The 22,265-nt window shown below is 56.8% G+C and overlaps 6 protein-coding genes across 6 annotated transcripts; 4 read left to right on the top strand and 2 right to left on the bottom strand.

Annotated features, from left to right (window-relative positions):
- Positions 1-79: 79 nt before the first annotated feature.
- Positions 80-1,213, top strand: F5144DRAFT_493974 (concanavalin A-like lectin/glucanase domain-containing protein; the record flags this gene model as incomplete). Its single annotated transcript, XM_066786012.1, has 4 exons — positions 80-169; positions 235-258; positions 316-386; positions 454-1,213. 4 exons carry the CDS (start codon positions 80-82, stop codon positions 1,211-1,213), a joined length of 945 nt encoding a protein of 314 aa, XP_066641277.1.
- Positions 1,214-2,827: 1,614 nt separating this feature from the next.
- Positions 2,828-5,070, top strand: F5144DRAFT_287611 (kinase-like domain-containing protein). The gene is made up of 3 exons (XM_066783776.1): positions 2,828-3,986; positions 4,047-4,300; positions 4,406-5,070. Exons 1-3 carry the CDS (start codon positions 3,015-3,017, stop codon positions 4,785-4,787), a joined length of 1,608 nt encoding a protein of 535 aa, XP_066641276.1. The 5' UTR covers positions 2,828-3,014; the 3' UTR covers positions 4,788-5,070.
- Positions 5,071-6,245: 1,175 nt separating this feature from the next.
- On the top strand, positions 6,246-8,682 carry F5144DRAFT_287443 (uncharacterized protein). The gene is made up of 6 exons (XM_066783775.1): positions 6,246-6,531; positions 6,592-6,675; positions 6,727-6,788; positions 6,848-7,029; positions 7,081-7,697; positions 7,795-8,682. Exons 1-6 carry the CDS (start codon positions 6,445-6,447, stop codon positions 8,287-8,289), a joined length of 1,527 nt encoding a protein of 508 aa, XP_066641275.1. The 5' UTR covers positions 6,246-6,444; the 3' UTR covers positions 8,290-8,682.
- Positions 8,683-8,691: 9 nt separating this feature from the next.
- Positions 8,692-10,998, bottom strand: F5144DRAFT_577189 (P-loop containing nucleoside triphosphate hydrolase protein). Its single transcript, XM_066789182.1, has one exon. The coding sequence runs from the start codon at positions 10,768-10,770 to the stop codon at positions 8,860-8,862; it is 1,911 nt and encodes a 636-aa protein (XP_066641274.1). The 5' UTR covers positions 10,771-10,998; the 3' UTR covers positions 8,692-8,859.
- Positions 10,999-11,735: 737 nt separating this feature from the next.
- On the top strand, positions 11,736-14,462 carry F5144DRAFT_594014 (amino acid transporter; the record flags this gene model as incomplete). Its single annotated transcript, XM_066790523.1, has 8 exons — positions 11,736-11,914; positions 11,981-12,739; positions 12,802-13,214; positions 13,273-13,408; positions 13,459-13,483; positions 13,540-13,605; positions 13,669-14,105; positions 14,288-14,462. 8 exons carry the CDS (start codon positions 11,736-11,738, stop codon positions 14,460-14,462), a joined length of 2,190 nt encoding a protein of 729 aa, XP_066641273.1.
- A 2,107-nt stretch (positions 14,463-16,569) lies between these two features.
- F5144DRAFT_492562 (kinase-like domain-containing protein) lies at positions 16,570-18,612 on the bottom strand (the record flags this gene model as incomplete). The annotated part of the gene is made up of 1 exon (XM_066785921.1): positions 16,570-18,612. One exon carries the CDS (start codon positions 18,610-18,612, stop codon positions 16,570-16,572), a length of 2,043 nt encoding a protein of 680 aa, XP_066641272.1.
- Positions 18,613-22,265: the final 3,653 nt, after the last annotated feature.

Raw genomic sequence — 22,265 nt, 5'->3', positions numbered from 1 at the left:
CACGAACCATTTCCTTCCCCTTTTCTCTTTCTTTTCGAAAACCGGCCAAGAATCGATCCCCCCTTCGATACCCGGCGCAATGTTGAAATCGACGCTCTCGGCCTTGTGGCTGGCCACTCTTGCCTGGGGCGCGGGCAAAACGGAGGAGAATAATGTCAAGAGCATAGGGGTGCGCTGCTACGTGCTGTGGTTTACCTAGTCATGGGCAATGTTGCTGACAGTTTTGTTGTCTAGCTACGGACACACAGTCTGGCCCAGGTACGCATCATGCGCTGCACTTCTACCACGTCGAATTGAACTGACCTTTATACCCAGCCGTATCTGGACTCTGACATGCAAAGTCGGTGGTACGACTTTGGTGGCGACACCATCATCCGCACCGACCAGTAATTACCCCTTTTTTGTGACGCGACCCCAAGTTGCCCGGCGACGTCTAATGCTTATTGATCGCAGGTACATCCGCCTGACCTCCGATCACCCATCACAGACCGGATGGCTCTTCTCCAGGGTCCCATTGACGGCGACGAACTGGGAGATTGAGGTGGAATTCAAGATCCACGGCAAGAACCAGTTGTATGGCGACGGCTTCGCCATGTGGCTGACGAAGGAGCGTGGGAAGGTCGGCCCCGTGTTCGGAAGTGCCGACCGTTTTGAGGGATTGGGCATCTTCTTCGACACGTATAAGAACAACAGGCCCGGTGTCGTTTTCCCGTACGTCATGGCTATGGTCGGCGACGGACAGAAATCGTACGACAAGGACACGGACGGCAAGGATACCGAGTTTGCCGGCTGCTCTGCTAGGGGCATCCGACACGCCAACGTCCCGACTAAGCTCCGCCTGACTTACTTCCAGGACAAGCATCTCAAGCTGGAGCTGCAGTATAAGTCCGAGGGCGAGTGGACGCTCTGCTTTGAGACGGACAAGCCGCCCTCGATCCCGCAGGTTGCCTACCTGGGCTTCAGCGCCGAGACGGGCGAACTGAGCGACCACCACGACATCATCTCGATCGAAGCCAAGAACCTGTACCAGTCTCAATCTACGAGCGGGAAAGGCACCCCCGGTAGCAGCAAGGGCAAGAAGGCGATCCCGAAGCAGGGCGGCAGCTGGACCTGGTTCTTGATGAAGACCATCTTCTTCTTCATGGTTGTTGGTGGTGGCTATGTCGGATATACTGCCTGGAGGACGAACCAGAAGCGGAGCCACCGTTTCTAAGACCGGCACGTTTAGGTGAGGAGTGGCGCTTGAAGGGTGGAATTTTGACGAGTATACACGGCCAGAAAACAAAACAAAAGATACCATATCCATCCGCCTTCTAGCTGGTAAGGGGCGATGCGGTTTCGTTCCTTGCAGCGTCAAGCCAGTTTGGGGGCGAATTCACTTACTCATGTATCAGTAACGTCTCTTGGGTCTCGGGCGGAGTTTAGCATCTCTACAGCGGCTTCCTTTATGTTTCTGCTGATTGAAAGCCCCCTTTTCTGCGAATCACGAGTCAATACGGGTCCTATGACACTTTGATGGTTTGACCCTTGCAGGGCTCGCACTCTATGCCCCAGCCTTGCCAGCGATCGAGGGGCGCTGAAAAGAGTCCCCCGCTGTGCCCGTCGCGCGAAGCGGTCCGGGCTGAACCGATCGTCGGGCTATGACGATGTGAACCGGGCAACACGTCAAGATCGATCAGGGGCTAACCCCTGCTCCGAGTCCCTCATTACCCCACATCGAACCCCTCCTCGATGAATCGACTCCAAGGCCACACCTGGCCAAACCTTCGAAGCCGAAACATCAGTAAATGCCTAGAACATTAGGGATTATGTTTGCATTGACAACTGGCACATGCGCAGCTGACCACCCCCGTATGCAGGCCATGCAGACTATGCAGGATGGACTAGATTAAGAATAGCTGGCAAAAAAATGTTAAGACAAAGCAGCAAAAGCGACTCCAGTCGCAGCAGCACACCAGGTCCCGGCAGTGCGTGCCAAGCTAGCGGGAACAATGGGCCGGCGTCCGCTCCACAGGGGTCCCCGCCGCCAGCTCCAAGCTCTGTTTGGTTGCTGAACTTGCTGCCCACCTGTGCGCTGTGTGGGCGCTGAGCTCCCAGGTCCTCCTTCAACTCGAAGCGGGCAGCGCCTCTCAGACGCAAACCTCAGCAATTCCTCAGCAGCGAGTCCCATCCGCCGTCTCTGACCGGGCACCCGTCATTCTCATCCATCCATTATCCAATCTTACCTAAGTTTCTAGTACTACCTGCACCACTTTCATCGAGAGCCTGCTGCATCGTGCCCGACTGCGTTCCTCATCCACATTCCCCGCCGCTCCAGGTTCCCTCGGTAAAAAACGAATTGGGCTGCAAGCAGAGAGACGGGAGAAGGCGCAAGACTTTCTAACCCCAGACCTCCAGATCGGAGACTGCGGTTTGTGGGTTACGGATTGCGGATTGCGGACTCCTAATATCCATCCCTTAAATACCTCGGGGACGTCTTTCTTCTCTTTCATGACCTCCTTGCAGCGACCTCTCGACCTGACGAAATCCATTGGCCCGTTTTCTCTCTTTGTGCTGCCGCTGTAAGCAATTCTCCCTCCACCAGCCGCTCGCGGAGTTGCGTGGTGCAGCCCCGTTCGCCAGTACCCGGCGGTGGACATCGTTGTCTATCTCCTCCCCTGCCGTTCGTTGCGGCATCCTACCGGCAACCTACCGTCACCGGCCTTAACCTGACCGCCGTAACGCCCCGTGATATCATCGACTTCCCGTAGGCCCCCCCCCTACCGCCCGACGCCCTTCCCTCAAGACGACACCAGGAAACAGCCGCCGTTCCCTCCTTCCCAAACTTCCCACGTCCAGCGCACCATACAGCCCCAAATCCCTCGGTCGAGCACCATCGGCTCATTGGCCCGCGGTTTAATTACTGTGCAGCTCTTCGTCGCAACGGCTTCGTCAGTCTTCCCTTCTTGGACGCGCGCTTGTCCAATTAGAAGGACTGATACCACTCGGGTCAACCATCTCGTCGAAGCGCGTTGATGCACGCTCTCGGCTTCCTGAGGAGGAAACGGACCAGGGACGGCAATCCGGGCCATTCGTCGTCAAGCAATCCGACGAGCCCCGTAACACCGACAGGAAGCAGCTTCGACCAATCCTCCGTGCCTCGCGGCTCTCGCTCGAGCGCGGCGTCGCAGTCTACACACCGCCCCTCGGTGACTGCTACTCTTCAGAACAAGCCGGCCGAACCGGCGGCTGAGCAGCAGCAGCAGCAGCAACCTCAGCAGCAACAAGCACAAGCACACCAGCAACCAATGAATACCCTCTCGCCGCAACCACCCTACGCGGTGGCGCAACACACCCCCTCTCCCGGTACCGATCCGCAGAACGTGCCGCGCATCTCGAATTTGATCAATCCCACTCAGGTTGATGGAGCTTCTGGCTATCCACAGCACCAAGGAGGGCAATATGCGCAGTACTCGAACAATGGCGGAACGGCCGCAAACCAGCCCCAAATACAACACCAGCAACAGCAACAGCAACAGCAACAGCAACAGCAACAGCAGCAGCAACAGCAACAGCAACAGCAACAACCCCAACTCCAGCAGCCGCACCAGGCACAGCAGCCGCAGCAGCAGCAGGCACAGCAACCGCAGCATCAGCAGGCACAAGCAGCAGTATCAGCGCAGAGCGAGGTGCGGGTCACCAAGGGAAAATACTCGTTGGCGGACTTTGAGTTGCTGAGGACGCTGGGTACCGGCAGTTTCGGCAGGGTACACTTGGTGCAATCGCGGCACAACCACCGGTTTTATGCCATCAAGGTGCTCAAAAAGGCTCAAGTGGTTAAGATGAAGCAGATCGAGCACACCAACGATGAACGCAAAATGCTGGGCGAGGTGAAGCACCCGTTCCTTATCACGTTGTGGGGCACCTTTCAGGATTCCAAGAACTTGTACATGGTGATGGACTTCGTCGAGGGCGGCGAGCTCTTTTCGCTGTTGAGGAGGTCAGGGGTAAGTTAGTTGGGGACGGCCCCGGGGGTGGGCAAATGCACGGGCTAACGGTTATGGCAGCGCTTCCCGAATCCCGTGGCCAAGTTCTACGCTGCCGAAGTCACGCTGGCTCTTGAGTACCTGCACTCACGCAACATAATCTACCGCGACCTGAAACCGGAAAACCTGCTGCTTGACCGGCACGGCCACCTCAAGATCACCGACTTTGGTTTCGCCAAGCGAGTGCCAGACAAGACATGGACGCTCTGCGGCACGCCGGACTATCTCGCACCTGAGGTTGTTTCTAATAAGGGCTATAACAAATCGGTGGACTGGTACGTTGTGTCGAGCCACACATTCACTCACCCTTCCAAGGAGGAAAAAGAGAGAGAGAAAAAAAAAGGGCAAAAAAACAAAACTAACACACACGGCGCGCACAGGTGGTCCCTCGGCATCCTGATCTACGAGATGCTCTGCGGGTACACGCCCTTCTGGGACAGCGGGTCGCCGATGAAGATCTACGAAAACATATTGCGTGGCAAGGTCAAGTACCCGGCGTACGTCAACCCGGACGCGCAGAACCTGCTCGAGCGCCTCATCACGGCCGACCTCACCAAGCGCCTCGGCAACCTGTATGGCGGGTCGCAGGACGTCAAGAACCACCCATGGTTCGCCGAGGTGACGTGGGACCGCCTGGCCCGCAAGGACATCGACGCGCCCTACTCCCCCCCCGTGCGCGCCGGCGCTGGCGATGCGAGTCAGTTCGATCGGTACCCGGAGGAGACGGAGGGTTATGGCCAGGTGGGAGGTCATGATGAGTGAGTTGGCCCGTTCTTTTCTTGTCTTTTCTCTTCTTTTCTTGTCTTTTCTCTTTTGTTTGGGGACGCGAGACTAACCAAGTCACAGATACGGGCACATGTTCCAGGATTTTTGAGGTCGGATCGAAGAGACACTTGCTTGAATCCTGTGCCTGAAACGAAACAAAAAGGGGGTTGGGAACCTGGAGAGAGGAACGCCCCGAAGAGAGAGAGCAAGAGAGTGCGGTCCCTGGAAACAGAATCATCCCAATATCACTTCGCCCTGAAGCATTCTTCTGTACGTACGACGCAAACGCTACCGAGGAGCATGGTTTACTGGCGCTGTACCGGTTGGTTATTGGGGTAGGAGGACATGATGGATAGGATAGGGTAGGACAGGGGTGGGAAGGCAGTGTGGCAAGGTCTGGGTTTGGCACTCTGGGTAGGTACCTTACCTACGGATGTGCTACGAAAGGTGGTTTGAAACTCTGTCCTGGGTCATCTTCCTGCTTGGGTTTGGTCTTGTGGTTTCTCTGAATTTGCATGACTGGCGTTTTTATCCAATTCTTTCTTCTCTCCCCTGTGAATCGCTCCGGCCCGACCTCCCTTTCTCCACTTCAACCATCGAAGGCTGGCCAAGCGGGCGGGAGCTAGGAGACGAGCTAACCTTATTTCAGCTTGGCCGGGGGAAGGGTTCGGTCAGTGCTGGGATGGGTGTTTGGACATGCTTTGGCTTGTGGGAACTTGGGAAAGGGTATCCATCTCGAGTATGTATATATTTTGATCTGAGATTGACCAAAATGAGACCGAGCGTTGCTTTCGAAAAAGTAAAACGTTGAACTGAATGCTCTGCCAGTGTTTGATGTATACAGGCGGTGACCGCTGAAGAAAGAGCGAGGGTGCGCCCAGCCACCACTACCTAATTGGCCCTGTTGGTGGTGAGATTCCCACTCTTTCTGGTGGGCTCGGCGGTGCGAATTGGAGTTGCATGAGGGGGTTGTGTACCGCACGCGGTTTAGTACAGTGCTTATAAAGTACACACGGTACAAATGCAATCGTGTCTTGCGTGACTTCTTAATGAAAGTGGAAAAGTCCGCACGGTATGCAGAACCCGGCGGTACTTGCCGTAACTGGTGTGAACGGATCTTCGGGGGTCGCATCGATAGAGGCCGCCCGGGGGAGACGGTGGCTGGTCGGCTGCAAGAATTGCATATGGACGGGAACAGCGATTGATCTCCATGTTGGCGGAGTTGTGAGAATTGAGTTGGAGGTTTGATCTTTTTACTTTCTACTGTATGCTTTGAGACGAGCCATTGACGCGGAGGCACAAGCTGAGAAAAGAGAAACAAACGTCAGAAAAGAGAATAATTTAACCTACCGAGGTGACACGGTGAGCGGTGATACGGTGAGTAACCTCCAATCTCGTTGTCGTCGATCCAATTGTATGCTTACACATTTTGATTTAGGTAATTAAAGCGGTGCTGGACAATATTCCTCCATCTCCGTCTGGTGCAAGTCCATCTCGAGAGATCAAGAAAGGAGGGAGTTGACCTGAGAGCATCCATTCCTGGTAACACAGACTGTTCAATAATTAGAACTCTACCAAGGCGAGGCCAGAGGGGCTCTTTTACTATTCCACGTGTCAGGGTATAGGGATAGGGATAGGGGGAAGAGGGAGAGCCATGGACGACTATATGTTCCGGTCGTATGTGACCGACTTCAAGTGCGTTCAGGAAGAGACCAGCTATCTCGAGATCTTCAATTACTCGGTGAGCTAGTTACCTTTGTTAGACGTCGTTGGAGCTGTTACTAACAAACTTGCGTTCTAGGATCCCTCATTCAACACCTCCGAGGAGCACCGCTTCCGCTTCGATGAGCTTCCTGATGAGTTTGGCAACTTCTTGCACCGAAGGGTCAGTCCCGAATCCTCAGTTCCACCGTACACCCGGTCTAACAGTATCTAGGGAGCGTTTGCCCCTCCCAAGCTACGCCCTGGCGTCGAACTGGTTGGCGGCGTGCGGTTGATGTGAGTCGCTATGAGATAGGAACCACCAGAGACAAGTAGCTAACACACGCGCACTCCAGCCTCCAACAAAAAGCACAGCACCCCGAGACCTTCACGCCTAGCTATCTATCCCTATCGCACCAGGCATACGAGGAGATGGTGCGGACCTTGCATCTCCCGTTCCGCGCCATCGAGGGCACCAGTGCCGTCGGCCCCTTCTTCTGGGCTGCCTTTGACCAAGACGACGAAGACCCGCATCTACGTATGGTCCCCTTTCGTTTGTTGACACCCACATCCCTACTAACATCAGCAGAAATCATCTTCCGCAAGTCCGACGTCCGCAAGAAGGGCAAGACGCGCGGGTGGGAGCTGATGCTGTCGCACTCGTTCCGCACGCACATCACGTCGGGGTTCGCCAAGGGGACGTCGTCGTCCGACATGGTGGAGAGCATCAAGCACCTGCGGGCGTGCGCGGCCCAGATCCTGCACCCGCTGCTGCTGCCGACCATCATCCTCAGCCACGACCTGTCCATGAAGAACGACCAGAAGCAGCGCAACGCCCGCCAGTGGCTGCGCGACCTCGAGACCGCCGTCAGCATGCGCTCCGAAGTGCTCGAGGAGGAGAACAAGTACATCCGCGGCGCCATGATCGACCTCGACCAGATCAACATGGACCTCGTCGAGTGCCACTCGCAGGTGCTGTGGAAGCGGCCCCAGGCCTATCAGGAGATCATCCGGGGGATCTGCCAGGCGATGGACCGCTTCTGGGAGAAGGCGAGGGACGACGAGGCGTACGGGGGTAAGGGAGGGGAGGTGGATAGGCTGCACCGGAGCATGCTGGCGCGGCTGGACTTTTACCAGGCCAAGCTGAAGGGGATCGAGAACTACGCACACATTACGCTGGAGCGATTGACGATCCAGCGGGCGGCAGTGAGTATCTTTCTGTTTTTTTTCCCCTTTTTTCTAATCACCCCTCCTGCTTGCACCACAGCCATCCATGCCTAACAACCACTAACCCACCCCCCAGCTCTACAACATCATCGCGCAAAAAGAATCCAAACTCGGCCTCACCATGGCCGGCGAGCAACGGCGCCTCGCCCACGCCTCCAAGCGCGACAGCACCTCCATGAAGATCCTCTCCCTCCTCGGCGCCATCTTCCTCCCCGCCACCTACCTGGCCTCCATCTTCGGCATGACCTTTTTCAACTTTGTCCCCGACGGCGGCAACGACCCCCCACCCCCGAGCACCACCTCCACCACCTCCACAACAGCAGCAGCCGCAACCCCCCCACCATGGAACCCCGTCTCCCCCCTGCTATGGATCTATTTCGCCATCACCATCCCCGTGACGCTCGTCATAGTGGTGTGCTGGCGGTGGTGGGACCGGCGGCGCGAGGCGCAGTATGCGAAGGAGGACCGGGATGTGGAGGAGGGGATTGAGAAGATGGAGGCGCAGATCATGGCGACGATGAGGAAGCGGACGATGAGTAAGATGAGGACGTGGGAGGTGGGGAAGGTTTGATGGCTTCTTTCTGTTTGTTTTTGGGGTTGGGAGGGCTGGTTGTTTGGCTGGGGGGGGAGATGGTAGGGATTGGAAAGAAGGGGGTGGGTGCATGGAGATTGGGAAGCTGGGAGGGAGAGACGGGAGATGGAAGAAGGAAAGAAGGAGAGGATGGAAAACAGGTTGGCTCAGCACTTTTATTTGGATGGGGCGTTTACTTCTGCTCCGCTTTGCACGGCAACGCAGCGACCGAGCAGCTTGCGCCGCCGACGATGGGATGACGATATGGTTACGAGTTACGACTGACGATGATAGAGGGCGCTGTATTGTATCCGGCGTACAATTGTATACAAGCTCTTAAACATATACCTGGTGTCATATTAAGTCACTTCTCTTGGAAACGGTGAAATTGGCCAGAGATTGGAGTCGATTATGTTCATATTTTCATCAGCAAAACAGCGACCAAGATGCTGAGCCAAGTTTCCAAGCCTTGCGCCAGATGCTCCCAACCATCTAATGCGCTAGGTATCTATGACTTCTACTTTATAATACAACCCCTGATATCATACACCATACACATCACATCATACACTAAATCAGCGCTTGCCCCATAAACATGCTCTCCTTCACTTCTGAAACGATATCCCTCCGATCGTCCTTGCCCACCAGCACAACTCCCCTGCCACGCCTGCCCATCCGCCCCGCCCTGCCCAGCCGATGAATGAAATCGATCGTGGTGTGCGGCACGTCATACAGCACCACATGCCTGACCGCCAGCGTATCAATACCCCGCGACGCCAAATCCGTGGCTACGATAACCTTGGTGTTCGGCAGGTGCCTCTTGCTGACGCCGCCCGCCTTGGCCAGAGCGGCTTGCTTGTTCGCCTCGACCTCGGCCTTGGACAGGCGCATGGGCTCGGTGGTGGTGAAGCTGTTCAGCATCTCGCTCTGGCGGTGCTCGGGGGTGTCACGGTGCAGGGCGATGGCGTCGATGCCCTTGGACACCAAATACTCGGCCACCTCCTGGGTAGTCTCGCGCTCGTTGACAAAGACCATGATGCGCTTGACGTCGATCTCGTCCTTGTCGGCGCTCTCGTGCAGGGAGGCGTCCTTGCCGATGGTCCAGATGGCGTCGGCACAGGCGAGCAGCTTGTTGTTGCGGTAGGGGTCCTTGGACACGTCGATGACGCCGAGCTGGACGCGGCGCGGGATCGCGTGCAGGTTGGGGGTCGCGATGCGCACAATGTTGGGGAAGTGCGCAGCCAGGTAGTTGTCGAGGCGACGCGGGATCGTGGCGGAGCAGAGGATGAGCTGCTTGAGCGAGGGCATGGCGCGCTCTACGATCTTAGAGGTCTCTGGGGCGAAGGAGCGGTCAAAGAGCGAGTCAGCCTCGTCGATGACGAGGTGGTGCACACGCGAGAGGATATTAGGGTCACTATGCGCCATGTCGGCGAGAAGATGCGGGGTGGCAACGACCATGTCGATGCCGCCGTGACTATACATGTTGCGCTGGATCTTGCTCGGCATGTGGTTGGACGAGAGGGAGCGGACTTTGATCTTGGCCACGTGGGAGATCTTTTTCGAGGCGGCGAGCACCTGGTCGACGAGCTCAGATGTCGGGACCAGCACGATGGCGCGGGGGCGGGCATGGTTCGGGTGCGGCTCGAACTTGTCGATCCATTCCGACACCGGGGTCCCGCCGCGGCGCTCCTTCTCGGCCTCCAGCCGCACGTTGTATGCCTTCGCATCCACGTCGTCGGCCTCGGCCACCTTGAGAGCGTTGATGATAGGCAGCAAGTACGCCAGCGTCTTGCCGGACCCGGTCTCGGCAGCCAGGAGGAACTCTTCTCTTTTCGGCTCCGGCGCCGCCCTGCGGTGGTTCGTCTCCCTCTGCTGCCCCATACGCTGTCCGAGCAGGGCCGGGATGGCGAGCCTCTGGACCGGTGTCGGTTTCACGTCCACCATGCCCTTCAGGACTTCGTTGTAGACACCTTCTTTCACGGCCGGCAGTAGCTTGAACTGATCGAAGGATTCGATGTCGGAGATGCGGGCCTTGACATTGACACGTTCGCGGTAGGGGACGCTGGTGAGGGCACGCTGCATCTTGAGAGCCTTGAAGCGGTTATCGTCCCTGTCACGCGACGCACCCGGGCGTCTCTCTCTAGTGTCCCTTGTGTCCCTATCGCGTGTGCCTCTGTCTCGTTCCTGTGTAGACCCTGGGGGTCGTCGTCGGCGGTCGCGGTCGACATTGGCGACGGTCTGGTTGGCGCCTGCCCAGGGGCCGTCGGGCCTATCGCGGGGCCTCCTGGGAGAATCTGTTCGAGGCCCACGAGCGACGCGGTCGGACAGCACCATGCGGGATGGGCGGTCTCTAGTGGCGTCCCTGCGCACTGCAAAGCTGCGCTGGCTGATCCATGGCTGCGCCGACTCCAGGAGCGCAGTCCTGGGCTGTGCTGCCGAGCGACATAACAAGCATACAGAGCCGCGAGCTGCCCTCCACATGGTCGCGGATAGGGTCTCGAAATGTTGGGAATGGTGGCTACTGAGAGATCAAGCGGGACGAAAATTAATCTGGGCATCGACTATTCTGCCACCTTCTACCGCTCTCTTTTAGTGGGACATGTAGAGGTTTTGGCGGAAGCAACCTAACAGATTCGGAAGGCGGTGAGAGTGGGATGGGTGGATGCTTGCGGTCTCTTATTGACGAGATGTTTCCACCAAGAGCGGGCATGCAAGTCAGAGATACAGAATTACAGATAGATAATGGGCAACCATTCGCTAACCAACGCATCGGACTAATCGATCGTATTCGATAAGATACACAACCAAACAACCAAGACAACCACAAAATATCCTCCGAGCCCACCAAGACCAAACCGGATGGCTGGGAGGCTGATTCCAGGTTGTTGAAGATCTGCAACCGACGCAAGAAATACTAAAAACCCCACAGCTGCAGCGAATTAATCCATGCTTGCAGGTGATGCCGAGGCGAACTAGAGGTCACGCTGTGCACCTCAACGCTACCTACCCGCATGCATTATGACGATGATGTCTTTCGGCTCATGCCGAGTCTCGAGGTGCGAGTAAGTAAAGCAGCCGTGGGGTAATGAGGCAGCCCATGGATGAGACAAATTTACTACTGTGCAGTAACTATACTCGATTCAAGATATCGCCCTGCTTCTCTTTCATGCACTTGCGCATCCTGATCGACCCGATCACCCCCCAGCCTTTCAATCGCTCCATCAACTCCATCAACTCCACCCATTTTCCATCTCTCCGTCGCGAGGTGATCCCTGCATCCGCAAGCGCGTCGGAGAGGACCCCGCGGTGTGTTTCGCGAAAGATTGCGCATAGCTTCGGGACTCTTTCCCAACTACTTGAACTTTCCTTACTGTGTAGATATTTTCCTTTTTTCCATTTCCAAGAAATATCCCCGATCGCACTCTATCTGGTCAGCCTCATCACAAATGGGTTCTCGAAACCCGACGAACTGGGACCAGTATGAACGTGGGGGCGTCTCTCGGACCGGCAGTGTCTCCTCGTTCGGCAACCGGAGTGTCCAATATGAAAGCGACTCTCTCCTAGGCCGCAGCACCGGCTCCAACCAAGACGATGGCGAGTGGACGCAACATCTCAGGCGTAGAAGGTAAACTTTGAACCCTCTCCTCCTTGAAATCATCAAATATAACTAACACTGCACCCCTACGCCCAGGTCCTCCGTAACCAACCGCCTCACGGCCCTCACCGACATCGGTGGCGTCAACAGCATCCGCTCCTTCACCCGCAGCTGGCAACGCGCCGCGGGCTTCTCCGAAGTCATCCCTCAGCGCCCCTCCTTCGTCTTCGCCCCAGACCAAGCCCCCATCGCACCCTCACCAGACGATGCCGCCAGCGGCGATTTGTCACCCTACTCCCAACAACAGCGCGACATCGAGACCGGCGCCGGCGGCTCGCCATCCCTCATCCGCCAACACCTCGAAGCCGCCCTCCGCGCGGGCGAGCAGCACCCCCCGCGCCACGACAGCCCGGAACCAGGCGCCAGCCACGGCTCCCTCCTCCACCGCTCCTCCAGCCGCGACTCGCGCGAGGGGAAACCCCTCGACGGCAGCGACAGCGACCTCCTCCCGCCCATCTTCCGCATCGGCAGCCACACGACGACCGCCTCCGCCGGCGGCACCTCCATCTTCGCCATCCCGCCCCACCTGGCCACCCCGCCGCTCGTCGGCAGCTACCGGTCGCTAGTGTCCGGCCTGGACTATGGCACCGTCCGCTCCGATGTGAGTGGTGGTGGGGGAGGTGGTGATATGGCGCACGCGGCTGCCCTGTGGCGCCAGCAGCAGGAGGCCGGGGGAAATGTGCCTGACGGGGAGCTCCCGCCTATATTGGTGAAGGAGGTGGAGCAGGATGGGAAGTTCGTGCTGGCGGTGGAGGGGCAGTCGACGCTGCCTCAGACGGTGTTTAACTCGACTAAGTATGTTTGTTGGCTCAGCCTTTTGGATGGTTTAGGGGTTGGTTGCTGACTGGTGAACATAGTGTTTTGATTGGGGTTGGTCTGCTGAGCTTGCCCATGGGGATCAAGTACGCCGGCTGGCTCTGCGGCATGATCGCTCTGTTCCTGTGTGCCGCCGTGACGGGGTGGACGGCCAAGCTCCTGGCCAAGTGCATGGACCTGGACCCGAGCCTCATCACCTTCTCCGATGTTGCCTACATCTCGTTTGGGCGCAACGCCCGCATAGCCACGAGTGTGCTGTTCACGCTGGAGCTGCTCGCGGCGTGCGTGGCGTTGATCGTGCTCTTTGCGGACTCGCTGGATATCTTGTTTCCCGGGTTCCTGTCGGTGACGGGCTGGAAGATCTTCTGCTCCCTCATCTTGATGCCCCTAAACTTCCTGCCGTTGCGGCTACTAAGCTTCACCAGTGTTATCGGCATTTTTTCGTGTTTCAGTAGTGAGTATCAACAAACCATAACCGCAGTCGTCAGTGGGATGCTAATGCTGTCGTCCAGTCGTGCTCATCCTAGTCCTCGACGGATTAATAAAACCTACCTCTCCCGGTTCCCTCATCGACCCGGCCGAAACCTACATGTTTCCTGCGAACTGGCTGACATTGCCGCTGTCGTTCGGTCTGCTCATGTCCCCTTGGTAAGTTCAGCCACCCTACCTTTCACAGCAGATGGACTAACTCTGCCCAGGGGCGGCCACGGCGTATTCCCCAACGTAAGTCAACCGCCATCGCCAACACCACCTATCACCAGTTTACTCACCACCTCCAGATCTACCGCGACATGCGCCACCCACACAAATACAACCAAGCCCTCAAGATCTCCTTCTCCTTTACCGTACGTCCCCCCCCCTCCTCACCCACCCCCTCCCCCCTTGATCCAGCTAACCAAAAAAAACAGTACCTCCTCGACGCCACGACCGCCATCGCCGGCCTGCTCATGTTCGGCGACGACGTGCGCGACGCCATCACCTCCAATATCCTGCGCGAGGCCAGCTACCCGCGCGCCCTGGCCGGCCTCATGTGCCTGTGCATCGCCATCATCCCGCTGACTAAGATCCCGCTCAACGCCCGCCCCATCGTCGCGACGGTCGAGGTTTTGTTGGGGCTGCATCAGCAGGCGGTGGCGGGGCCGCCGGAGGGGTTTGAGGCGGACGGTGGTGGTGGTGGGTTTGTGCATGGGTTGGTGGGGAGGGGGATGGGGTTTCGGGGCGTCATGAAGGTGGTTATTAGGGTGGGGGTGGTGGTGGTGTTTTTGGGCATTTCGATCGCCTTTCCGGCGTTTGATAGTATCATGGCGTTTATGGGCAGTGCGCTGTGTTTTACGATTTGTGTCACGTAAGTTCTCTCCCTGCTCTGCCCCCCCGCCATCTGTCCTCTCCTTTCCTACCCTCCCCCTTACATTTACACCGGGTTTCTCCTCCGTTCCCTCTCGCAAGGCGTGGAGGGGAAGGGGACGAAATATCACAACAAACGGGGTATGGCATTGTCGAGACCACCAACTTTGCTAACCCACCCAGGCTCCCCCTCGCCTTCTACCTCAAGCTCTTCGGCCCCGAAATCTCGACCCGCGAGAAAGCCCTCGCCTTCTCCGTCATGGTCCTCTCCTTCATCCTGTCCGTCATTGGCACCGTCTGGGCCTTCCTGCCCAAGAGCTTGATTGGCGCCGAGCCTGCGGCGCCGGAGCTGCGGTAGCGGTATCCCGAGTTGTCAGCCGTCCCTGCCCTACCTACCTACCTGTGGAGATGGAACGCGTGGCGTGGCGTGTCTTGGGCGAGGAAGGCCGGCCCGGCCGAGGCGCGCGGTTGCGCATGCATCCTGAGACCCGGTGCGATGCTGGGGATGCAGGACGTTATCCGATGACCAGCAGGCCGTTGGGGCTTGGCTTGGGCCGTTGCTGGGGGTTGGGTTGGGTGCGGTGGTGACGAATTACTTGCCGTGATAATCATGAGGCTGGATGGATAGGGGGGTGGTGTCATGTTCATGATGTGGTGTTTCTGGGGGCCACATCTTCTGCTTGGGTTCATCATGTTCATGCTTAGGCTTTTATTCATGCGTGCATACATACCAATAGCATTCGGCGACGGAGTCGTTGACGGGTTTCTAGATTTCACTTCCTGTCACAGCATAACCAATTGACTTCATTCCAAACAAGAAATGCAGACGCATTGATCATGTCTTGGGTCATGAAGTTGCAAAAACCGACACAACAACAACACTAACACCAACACCAACCCACAAGGTTCCCAACATCCATCAATTGATGATACCCCAATCCCCCCTCCACAGCCAATCCCAACCGAACAAATAGTCCACATCCTCTCCTGACGCCCACACGACCGGACTCCTGCATGCAACTGCTACACCATCGGAACCCCATGCATGACCTTGTGGGGGGTGGGCAGGTGGGGAGGTGTTTGTTTACACTGCAAACGCATGTCATGTCATGTGTCGCGCTGGGATAGGAGGAAAGCCCCAACACAACCCCCAAACCGGGCCGAACGCCCCCCCGCGCCTAGGTATCATGTTCACTCGCCCCTATCGAGCCTACTACATGATCGAGAACGGGGGTAGCGGACAGGGCCTCGTCGGGTCGATGCGGGTCCGTTGGTGTTTGATGTCTGATGTCTGTTGTCGTTCGTTCCTTGCTGTTGTTACGGGTAGGCAAGGTCACTATGCATGTTGTCCTGTAGGCGTGACCTGGCCACGAACCGGTGCTGCATGGAGCCTGTCTGGGCAGGCACTCACAAATGTCTAGGCGTTCTGGTGCAGGGCTGGGTGAGGTGCTGAGGCAACGGATCAGGGAATTGAATCCTAGCTGGCTGCTTGAGGTTTGTTTCATTCCATCCGGGTCTAGCTAGCTAGGTAGTTTCTGGAAAGTCTAGTCGGGCGAAAGAGACGAAACATAACATCGCGAATCTTCGATTTTCTGAAACTGGTTACAACGCGTCTTGAGACGAAAACAGAGTGTTTGAAATACTGGAGCGGGAAATTCAGACCAGGTTATGCAGTGTCAATTCACATTTCATCAATCATGCAAACAAGTGGAACTAAATGCTCGAGTGGGTAACCTCTGGTATTCTAGATTTGATCTCCTCGAGACAGTATCTAATACACAGAAAGCGAGTTGAAGGCCGAAACCAGCCCAACCAGACCACTCATCCAAACTATCCCCCTTCCTCCACTCATCCCAACTTCCGTCGATCGATCTGTGTAAGAGTAGAAAAACAACTTCCACCAAAAATGATGATGACCCTGTTTCACAACGCTGCTGGTGCTGTCTGTCTGTCCGTTTTCCTGCCCAAGTAGAAAGTAGAGAAGCAAGAAAAACAATAGTCCAACCACCCCAAATGTCCAGTTTTGCCATTTGTGAGCCCTAATCGCGCCAAAAACCCATGCCACCGGCCCCATATGTTTGTGTCGTTTCGTTCTAAACCATGCTATGCTATAAAAAAAGGAAAAGAAAAAGTTGAGTGAGAGACAATCAAAGTATGTAAGATGATATGTGTCAAAGGTGATCGGCTTCACCGGCCGACCCGATGAGAACAGAACAATTGAGCGCCTTACCGCACAGCCCGCGGTAAAATGCCCACACAGCAAGCAAAAGAAACAAGACTAGACAGACAGCAGCAGGGTCAACACTCTTACACCAAGAGAAGAAGAAAAAAAGAATAGATCGATGTATCAACCGACGGAGGTGGGATGATGATGATGTTGGGAGGGGTAAGGATGAATGATGGCGGTTGCGGTGGTGGGCTCAACCACAAGTGGAAAACCGGCACTCGCGCGGACCGCGCTCCCTTCAGGAGCGGGTCGCTTGCCAGTTGACCAACCCCCCGAGATAGCCAAAACCGGAGCGCTTCTCCTTACGCCAGTCGAAGTTCCAATTCCAATCTCGATCGCGACCCTTAGTTCGCGGGCATTCCTTGGTCCTGTCGCGACCGTTGCTCCACCTTCCCTGGTGGTTATCTTGTGCGTGGTTGTTGTGTTGTTGAGGAGAGTGGTTCCCAGAGACAGAAGAAAATGGTTGAAGAAGGCGATGGTTAATTTCGATATCGTGCCGCTTAATCGGGGAGCTGGCCGAGAGGACGGCCCCAGCTGGCCGACTTGCGCGGATAGAGACGTTGACAACCTTGCGAGGCGGGCTGCTGCCGTGCGCTCGTCGGCGCTCGCCGAGGGCTGCCCACTTGTCCAAGCCACTCTGTTGTGACGATGGTGAGTTCCGTGGAAGCTGAGGTTCCTCCTTGGCCGGAGGCGCCTCGTAGAGGAACAGGCCGTCCATGTCAGGATCCTCGTCGAAGGCTCCATCAATGGATGGAATCATGGCCTCGTCACTGGCAAGAGTGGCCGACTTGGTCGCGGGCGACAGGCCTTGTCGGGGCGTGTCATCGTTCTCGGCGGCCATGGAAGGGGTGGCAGTGCTATCGTGGCTCCAGGTCCTCGAGTTCATCTCCTTGAGGGTATGCATTTGCTTGGTCTGCTCCTCCTCCTCCTCCTCGAACTCTTCGTCCCACAGATCACTCCAGCTCTTGGACACCCCTTCACTGCGCCCGAAGACCAGCGACATGGCGGACTGGTTGCGAGTCTTGGACATGGTAATCGGAAGAGACCCAGCCACCGGGGCCAACCTCGCAGCAGCCTTCGCGGGCAGGACCGGACGGAAGTCGGCTGGCACGGCGAAAGACTGCATCGACAAGCCCAGGTTCGAGTCCATGTACGACGACATGGACGGCGTCTGGGCGGAGCCCGACATCCAGTCCGCCGTGGTGCTTGACTTGGAGAATAGGTCTTCCTCGTAGCTCTCGTCGTCGGGGATGGCACTGAGTTGCCTGATGGGCTTCGGAGGGGTCGCATGGAGGGCCTTGGCCCACGGGAAGGCACCAGTGTCGACCTGCGGACTCTGGATGGAAGGCGTGCGGAGGGGCTCGCGGTTGGAGCTGGCAACCACGTGGCGGTCGCTCGAGCAGAAGTCGTCGAGAGCCTCGTCCAGGGTGGTGAAGCTGACGACGCGAAGCAGGGCATCGCGGGCTCCGGCCAGGGAGCGCTTGCGGGGGTCCATGTTCATGCACTGCACGATGACCTCGTAGGTGTCCTGCGACATAGCCGGGAAGACGTCGAACAGGGACTGCCTATCACGCGAGAAGTCGAGAAACAGGGGGTCCGCCTCGGTCGGCGTCGTGAAGGGATTCTTGGAGAACAAAATGTTAAGCAGGCAGATGCCGATAGCCCAGATGTCGGCCTGAGCGGGCGAGTACCCAGCACCAGCTGAGTCATACTGCTCGGGCGACATGTACCGGTCGCTGCCAACGGCCGACTCGTAGCTCCACTTGTCCGAGGTCGCGAGTCCGAAGTCGCCCAGCTTCATGGACCCCGACTGGGTCAAGAAGATGTTCTCGGGCTTGATGTCGCGGTGGTAGATGCCGTGCGAGTGCATGTACGCAACCGCGTTAACAAGCTCCAGCATGAAGCGCCTCACATGTTCCGTCTCCAAGGGACCATGGCCGCTGCGGATCGCCTCGTACAGATCGCCGCGAGGGCAGAACTCGAGCACCAGGTAGATGTGCGCATCTGTCTCAAACGACTCAATGAGGTTGACAATGTTCGGATGCAACCTTAGCTGGCCGTGCAACACGAGCTCTTCGGATTGGTCGTCGATGGCGAACTCGGGGTAGTCATCAGATGACGCTGACCTCTTAGTCAGGCATTTGATGGCGACCGTCTCACCTGTGAAGGTGTCCTTGGCCATAAAGACCATGCCGAAGGAGCCGTGGTTGAGAGGAGAGATGGTCTGGTACCGACCGCCGAGCAGGACGCCATTCTGGAAGTCGTCGCGAAGGCATTCCATTGTGAAGGAATTAAAAGACTAATCGTAGGTGTACGACGTCGAGATTGGTGGTACAATTTTCGAAGAAGCTTTTACCTAATCCCCAAGGCCGTCTATGCCGGTCGAGTAAAGCCTTGTCAAGACAAAGGTTTCCAAACTGTACAACAGAGAAAGACGCGGGTTGCAACGCTAAATCGAGTGCTGAGCGGTCCAAAGAAGGCGACAAGTTGAAAGAGACGAAGATGTACAAGATCGCAAACTCGCAGCGAATCAAACAAAAAAACAAAGTAGCTCCGAGTCGTTCACTTTCCGAGGCTCATGGGAGGGTATTTTGGGTGCTCCGACAGATAACAAAGGAAGGCGGCCGAGAATAGTGTCGTGAGGAAGGTTGGACTGGTCGTCCGAGAAAAACAAAAGGAATGGTCGTTATAACATCGATACAAATGGAGAGTGAATGGTGAGTTGTTGTGGTGGTGGTGGTGGTGGTGGTGGTGGTGGTGGTGGTGGTGGAAGTGGTGACTCAAGCCGAGTACTGAAGGAGGTTCCCCAGGTGACCAGAGCTATGTTGTTGCGGCGTCGGGCGAGGTGATGGGAGAGGGAGATGAATCAAAGACCGAAGTCGATGATGGGTCGAAACCGTTGTCGAAGCTGGCCGGCGGGAGACAGGCACAGCTTATCGTCAAGAACAGGACGGAGTCGAGGAGAGTGGGGGGAGAGGCGGGCGATGGCGAGTGAGACCAGGTGGCAGACAGCAAACCAGGAAGGAGTTGCGGCTATTGGAACACCTGGCGGATCGTCGATGAAAACATGCGGGGGAGTGGGAGAGTTGAGGGAACAGGTGGACGAAGAGATGACTCTTCGACCCCCTTGTTCAACTGGCGAAGCGTGTGATTCACACAGCTAGCTGGTGGAGACGGAACTGATCGGGACCTGACGATTGTTCGGTAACTGAGCAACGAGTGGAAGAGCCGAGTCCGGGGCTAATCAGCGGCGCTCAGGATGCCACGAAGGCGGCGCAGGCTTGGAGTGAAGGGTTGCTGATGTGGAGGCTCGCGAGGGACTCGGAAGCGGACTCAATTCGATTCGATGCTCAGGGGCTCCAAAGGGGACGTCGTAGATGGTTGAGCTGGTCGTCCCTTGTCTTGACTGCAGAACTGCGTGCGGATGCGGACCGAGACAGGCAGACAGTGATTATGGCAGCGTGGCAAGTGGCGTAGCAGCTCAGAGCCAGTTGATTCTGCAGCGCAGTGCTAGTCGCGGATTCGGGGTTTGTTCGAAGAACTTGATTTGGAGGATGAATAGATTGTTTGAATTAAGAACGGCCGTTGATGGGTTGGCAGCGACAGCGACAGCGACAGCAAAGGCGTGCAGAAGTAGACGACTCGATAGAGGGCAATGGGGGGCGGCAGGATGGTGGGTGGTGTTGAAAACGGGAGGCGGTGGGAAGGTGGAAGAAATGGATAGGTGGTCAAGGGGAAGCAGGCTGATACAGGACTGGGGGGGATGCGCTGGTAGAAGATACGGGCTGCGAGTGGAAGCGACCAGAAACGCTGGGACAACAGTGGCCGGGCCTTGTCATCAGCGTCCACGGGGTGGGCTTGCAGGCAGGCTGGCTCGGCTGGGCCCAGGCTGGCTGGCTGGGTGCCGCCATGGATCAAAGGGAATGTCCTTGGCTGAGCAAGCGGCCCCATGGTGCCTGCCACGGAGGCGAGACATGGGGTGGGTGTGGCCAATCGCATGTTGATCGGCCGTGTAAGAATAGGTGGATAAACACTGGGCTGTTGGGTGGCGAATGGCGCGGAATGGCCCGTAACGAGTTCCTTACCAACGTGCCCTGATTTCAGACGGCACTGTCGTGTGAGTGGGGCGCATTGCACAGCGCAAGGAGAAATGACGAATGGGCTCCGTTCAGGACTTGCACAGTTGGCACACCGCTTTACCCTGCATTGGAAAAGTGCGAAATGGGGCTAGCCTAGTCTGGCCTAGCCCTTATCCCTTTTCTAATTAGTGTGGTTCCTCTTCGAACATCAAGGAACCGGAATATGACTTTAGGATGCCTCTTTTGGACACAGTCGCCGACGAAGTTGCCGAGTGCAAGTTCACGAATCCACCAGAATCGAGGTACTTCGTACCTTGCGTAAACAAGTATACAAGTGGAGCCTTAAGATATCCAGCCCAACCAGCCTCAGGCACACTGCCCAGTTTAGCAGTTTAGCAGCCACACCGCCTATCTCTCGAACCTTAGTACCTAGCCAGCCTGCCAACCACAGTACGCGAACTTTGCAAGTTGGGTACCGCTGCATCTGGCAGAAAGGAATTGTCCACTGGGAGTTGGCGTTGGCCAGGCGGTGCTGCGGGTTCGTCGCGTCCTGGTTTTGGTGAGGCCACGTTCGCGGTCGCCTGATGAGCCCTGGACCCACTCACCACGCTGCCTGCCGAGCCAGGTGTGTGTGCTGCATTCCCCAGAGTGTCACTCATGTCACTGTGCCAGGAGAAGGGAACCACGGGGACCCATCTGCCAATTTTCCGACAGCTCCACGATGGGGGATTCGCAATGTCCCAGGCAAGCCAGGTGATGAGCTGGATGAGTCGGGCGCATCGCCATGGTGGATTCTGCTTCCGGTGATGACCACACTGTCGCGTGAGATTGCGCGTCCGGCCAAGAGCTTCAATGGGAGGCGACGATGGTCTCGAAGTGTCCGAGAGTCCGTTCCCAGGATGAACTCTGTACAAGTAAAGCCTGGACGCCTGAGGCATTCCATCGATGTCGCCATTTCTGGGCTTTGGTCATCCTCCTTCGAGCCCTTTCTGTTTCACTTGGAGCCGGACGGTAACCGAAAACCCTCATTGGCTCGTGTGACATGCACCCCTTTCTGGCTGCATCCGGCCTTCGTCATTCGCGTCCATCCTTTGCGGCGCAAGCTCGCGTTCAATTGCTTCGGGGCGCCGCTAAAATAGCAGCAGTTACAGTCACTGTCGCTCGCGCGATGTTTAATCATTTGATTTGGGCACAGTGGTTAACTACTGTGTATTCGTCTGTGCAATGCAATCCCGGTAATTCCCGCTCGTCCAAAGTCATTCTATCGCAATCCGACGGCATGAGTCTTCCAGATTGTTATCATCCGTCCCTTGTTTTACACTGTCCAGATTACTGTGTACGAGTCGGTACCACACAGTGGTTGATCGAGAACGCTAACGTTATCGGCGGCGCACCATGTCCTCCATTGGCAAGTCGATCTTGAAAGATGCCATAAACGGATGACACTAAAACTCACTAACTCGCTCCTCCATTCGGGTGACTGCTTGTAGGACAACGTGGGAGCGTCTGATCGGCCCTTGGAGTGAGATAACGTCCGGGCCTGATTGACAAGACCTGATGGGCCTGATACGCCGATTAACTCACGACCCCGACAGCGATCCGATGTCTCCGACTCTCCGGTGAGCCCGTGATCTCCTCGGCCTTCGACCGGTGGCCCAACTGCCGAGGAATGTTGACAAGCCACAACCGAATGGGCCCCGTTTTGTTACCGTCTGGAGACACGAGAATCGGGTGACGGTGATGCCACTGTCTCGTGTGTGACGTCGTGTGACCCAAGCGCCCCCCGTCCATTATCGGCTCTCGACAGGCGACAGGAGAGTTGGCCTCAGGCCAGATTGACCTGCAATGGGCAGGG

This window comes from Chaetomium tenue (assembly GCF_020726465.1).
Source record: "Chaetomium tenue strain MPI-SDFR-AT-0079 chromosome Unknown F5144scaffold_5, whole genome shotgun sequence".
Taxonomy (NCBI): domain Eukaryota; kingdom Fungi; phylum Ascomycota; class Sordariomycetes; order Sordariales; family Chaetomiaceae; genus Chaetomium; species Chaetomium tenue.
This window is presented reverse-complemented; position numbering and strand designations above follow the sequence as displayed.

Bases quoted from the DNA above. Each gene is read 5' to 3' on its own strand.
- F5144DRAFT_577189 (XM_066789182.1), bottom strand. From the start codon at position 10,770: ATGTGGAGGGCAGCTCGCGGCTCTGTATGCTTGTTATGTCGCTCGGCA.
- F5144DRAFT_287443 (XM_066783775.1), top strand. From the start codon at position 6,445: ATGGACGACTATATGTTCCGGTCGTATGTGACCGACTTCAAGTGCGTT. The intron at 6,532-6,591 runs GTGAGCTAGTTA...CTTGCGTTCTAG, and splicing joins TCGAGATCTTCAATTACTCG to GATCCCTCATTCAACACCTC. The intron at 7,030-7,080 runs GTATGGTCCCCT...TAACATCAGCAG, and splicing joins CGACGAAGACCCGCATCTAC to AAATCATCTTCCGCAAGTCC.
- F5144DRAFT_287611 (XM_066783776.1), top strand. From the start codon at position 3,015: ATGCACGCTCTCGGCTTCCTGAGGAGGAAACGGACCAGGGACGGCAAT. The intron at 3,987-4,046 runs GTAAGTTAGTTG...CGGTTATGGCAG, and splicing joins CGCTGTTGAGGAGGTCAGGG to CGCTTCCCGAATCCCGTGGC. The intron at 4,301-4,405 runs GTACGTTGTGTC...CGGCGCGCACAG, and splicing joins TATAACAAATCGGTGGACTG to GTGGTCCCTCGGCATCCTGA.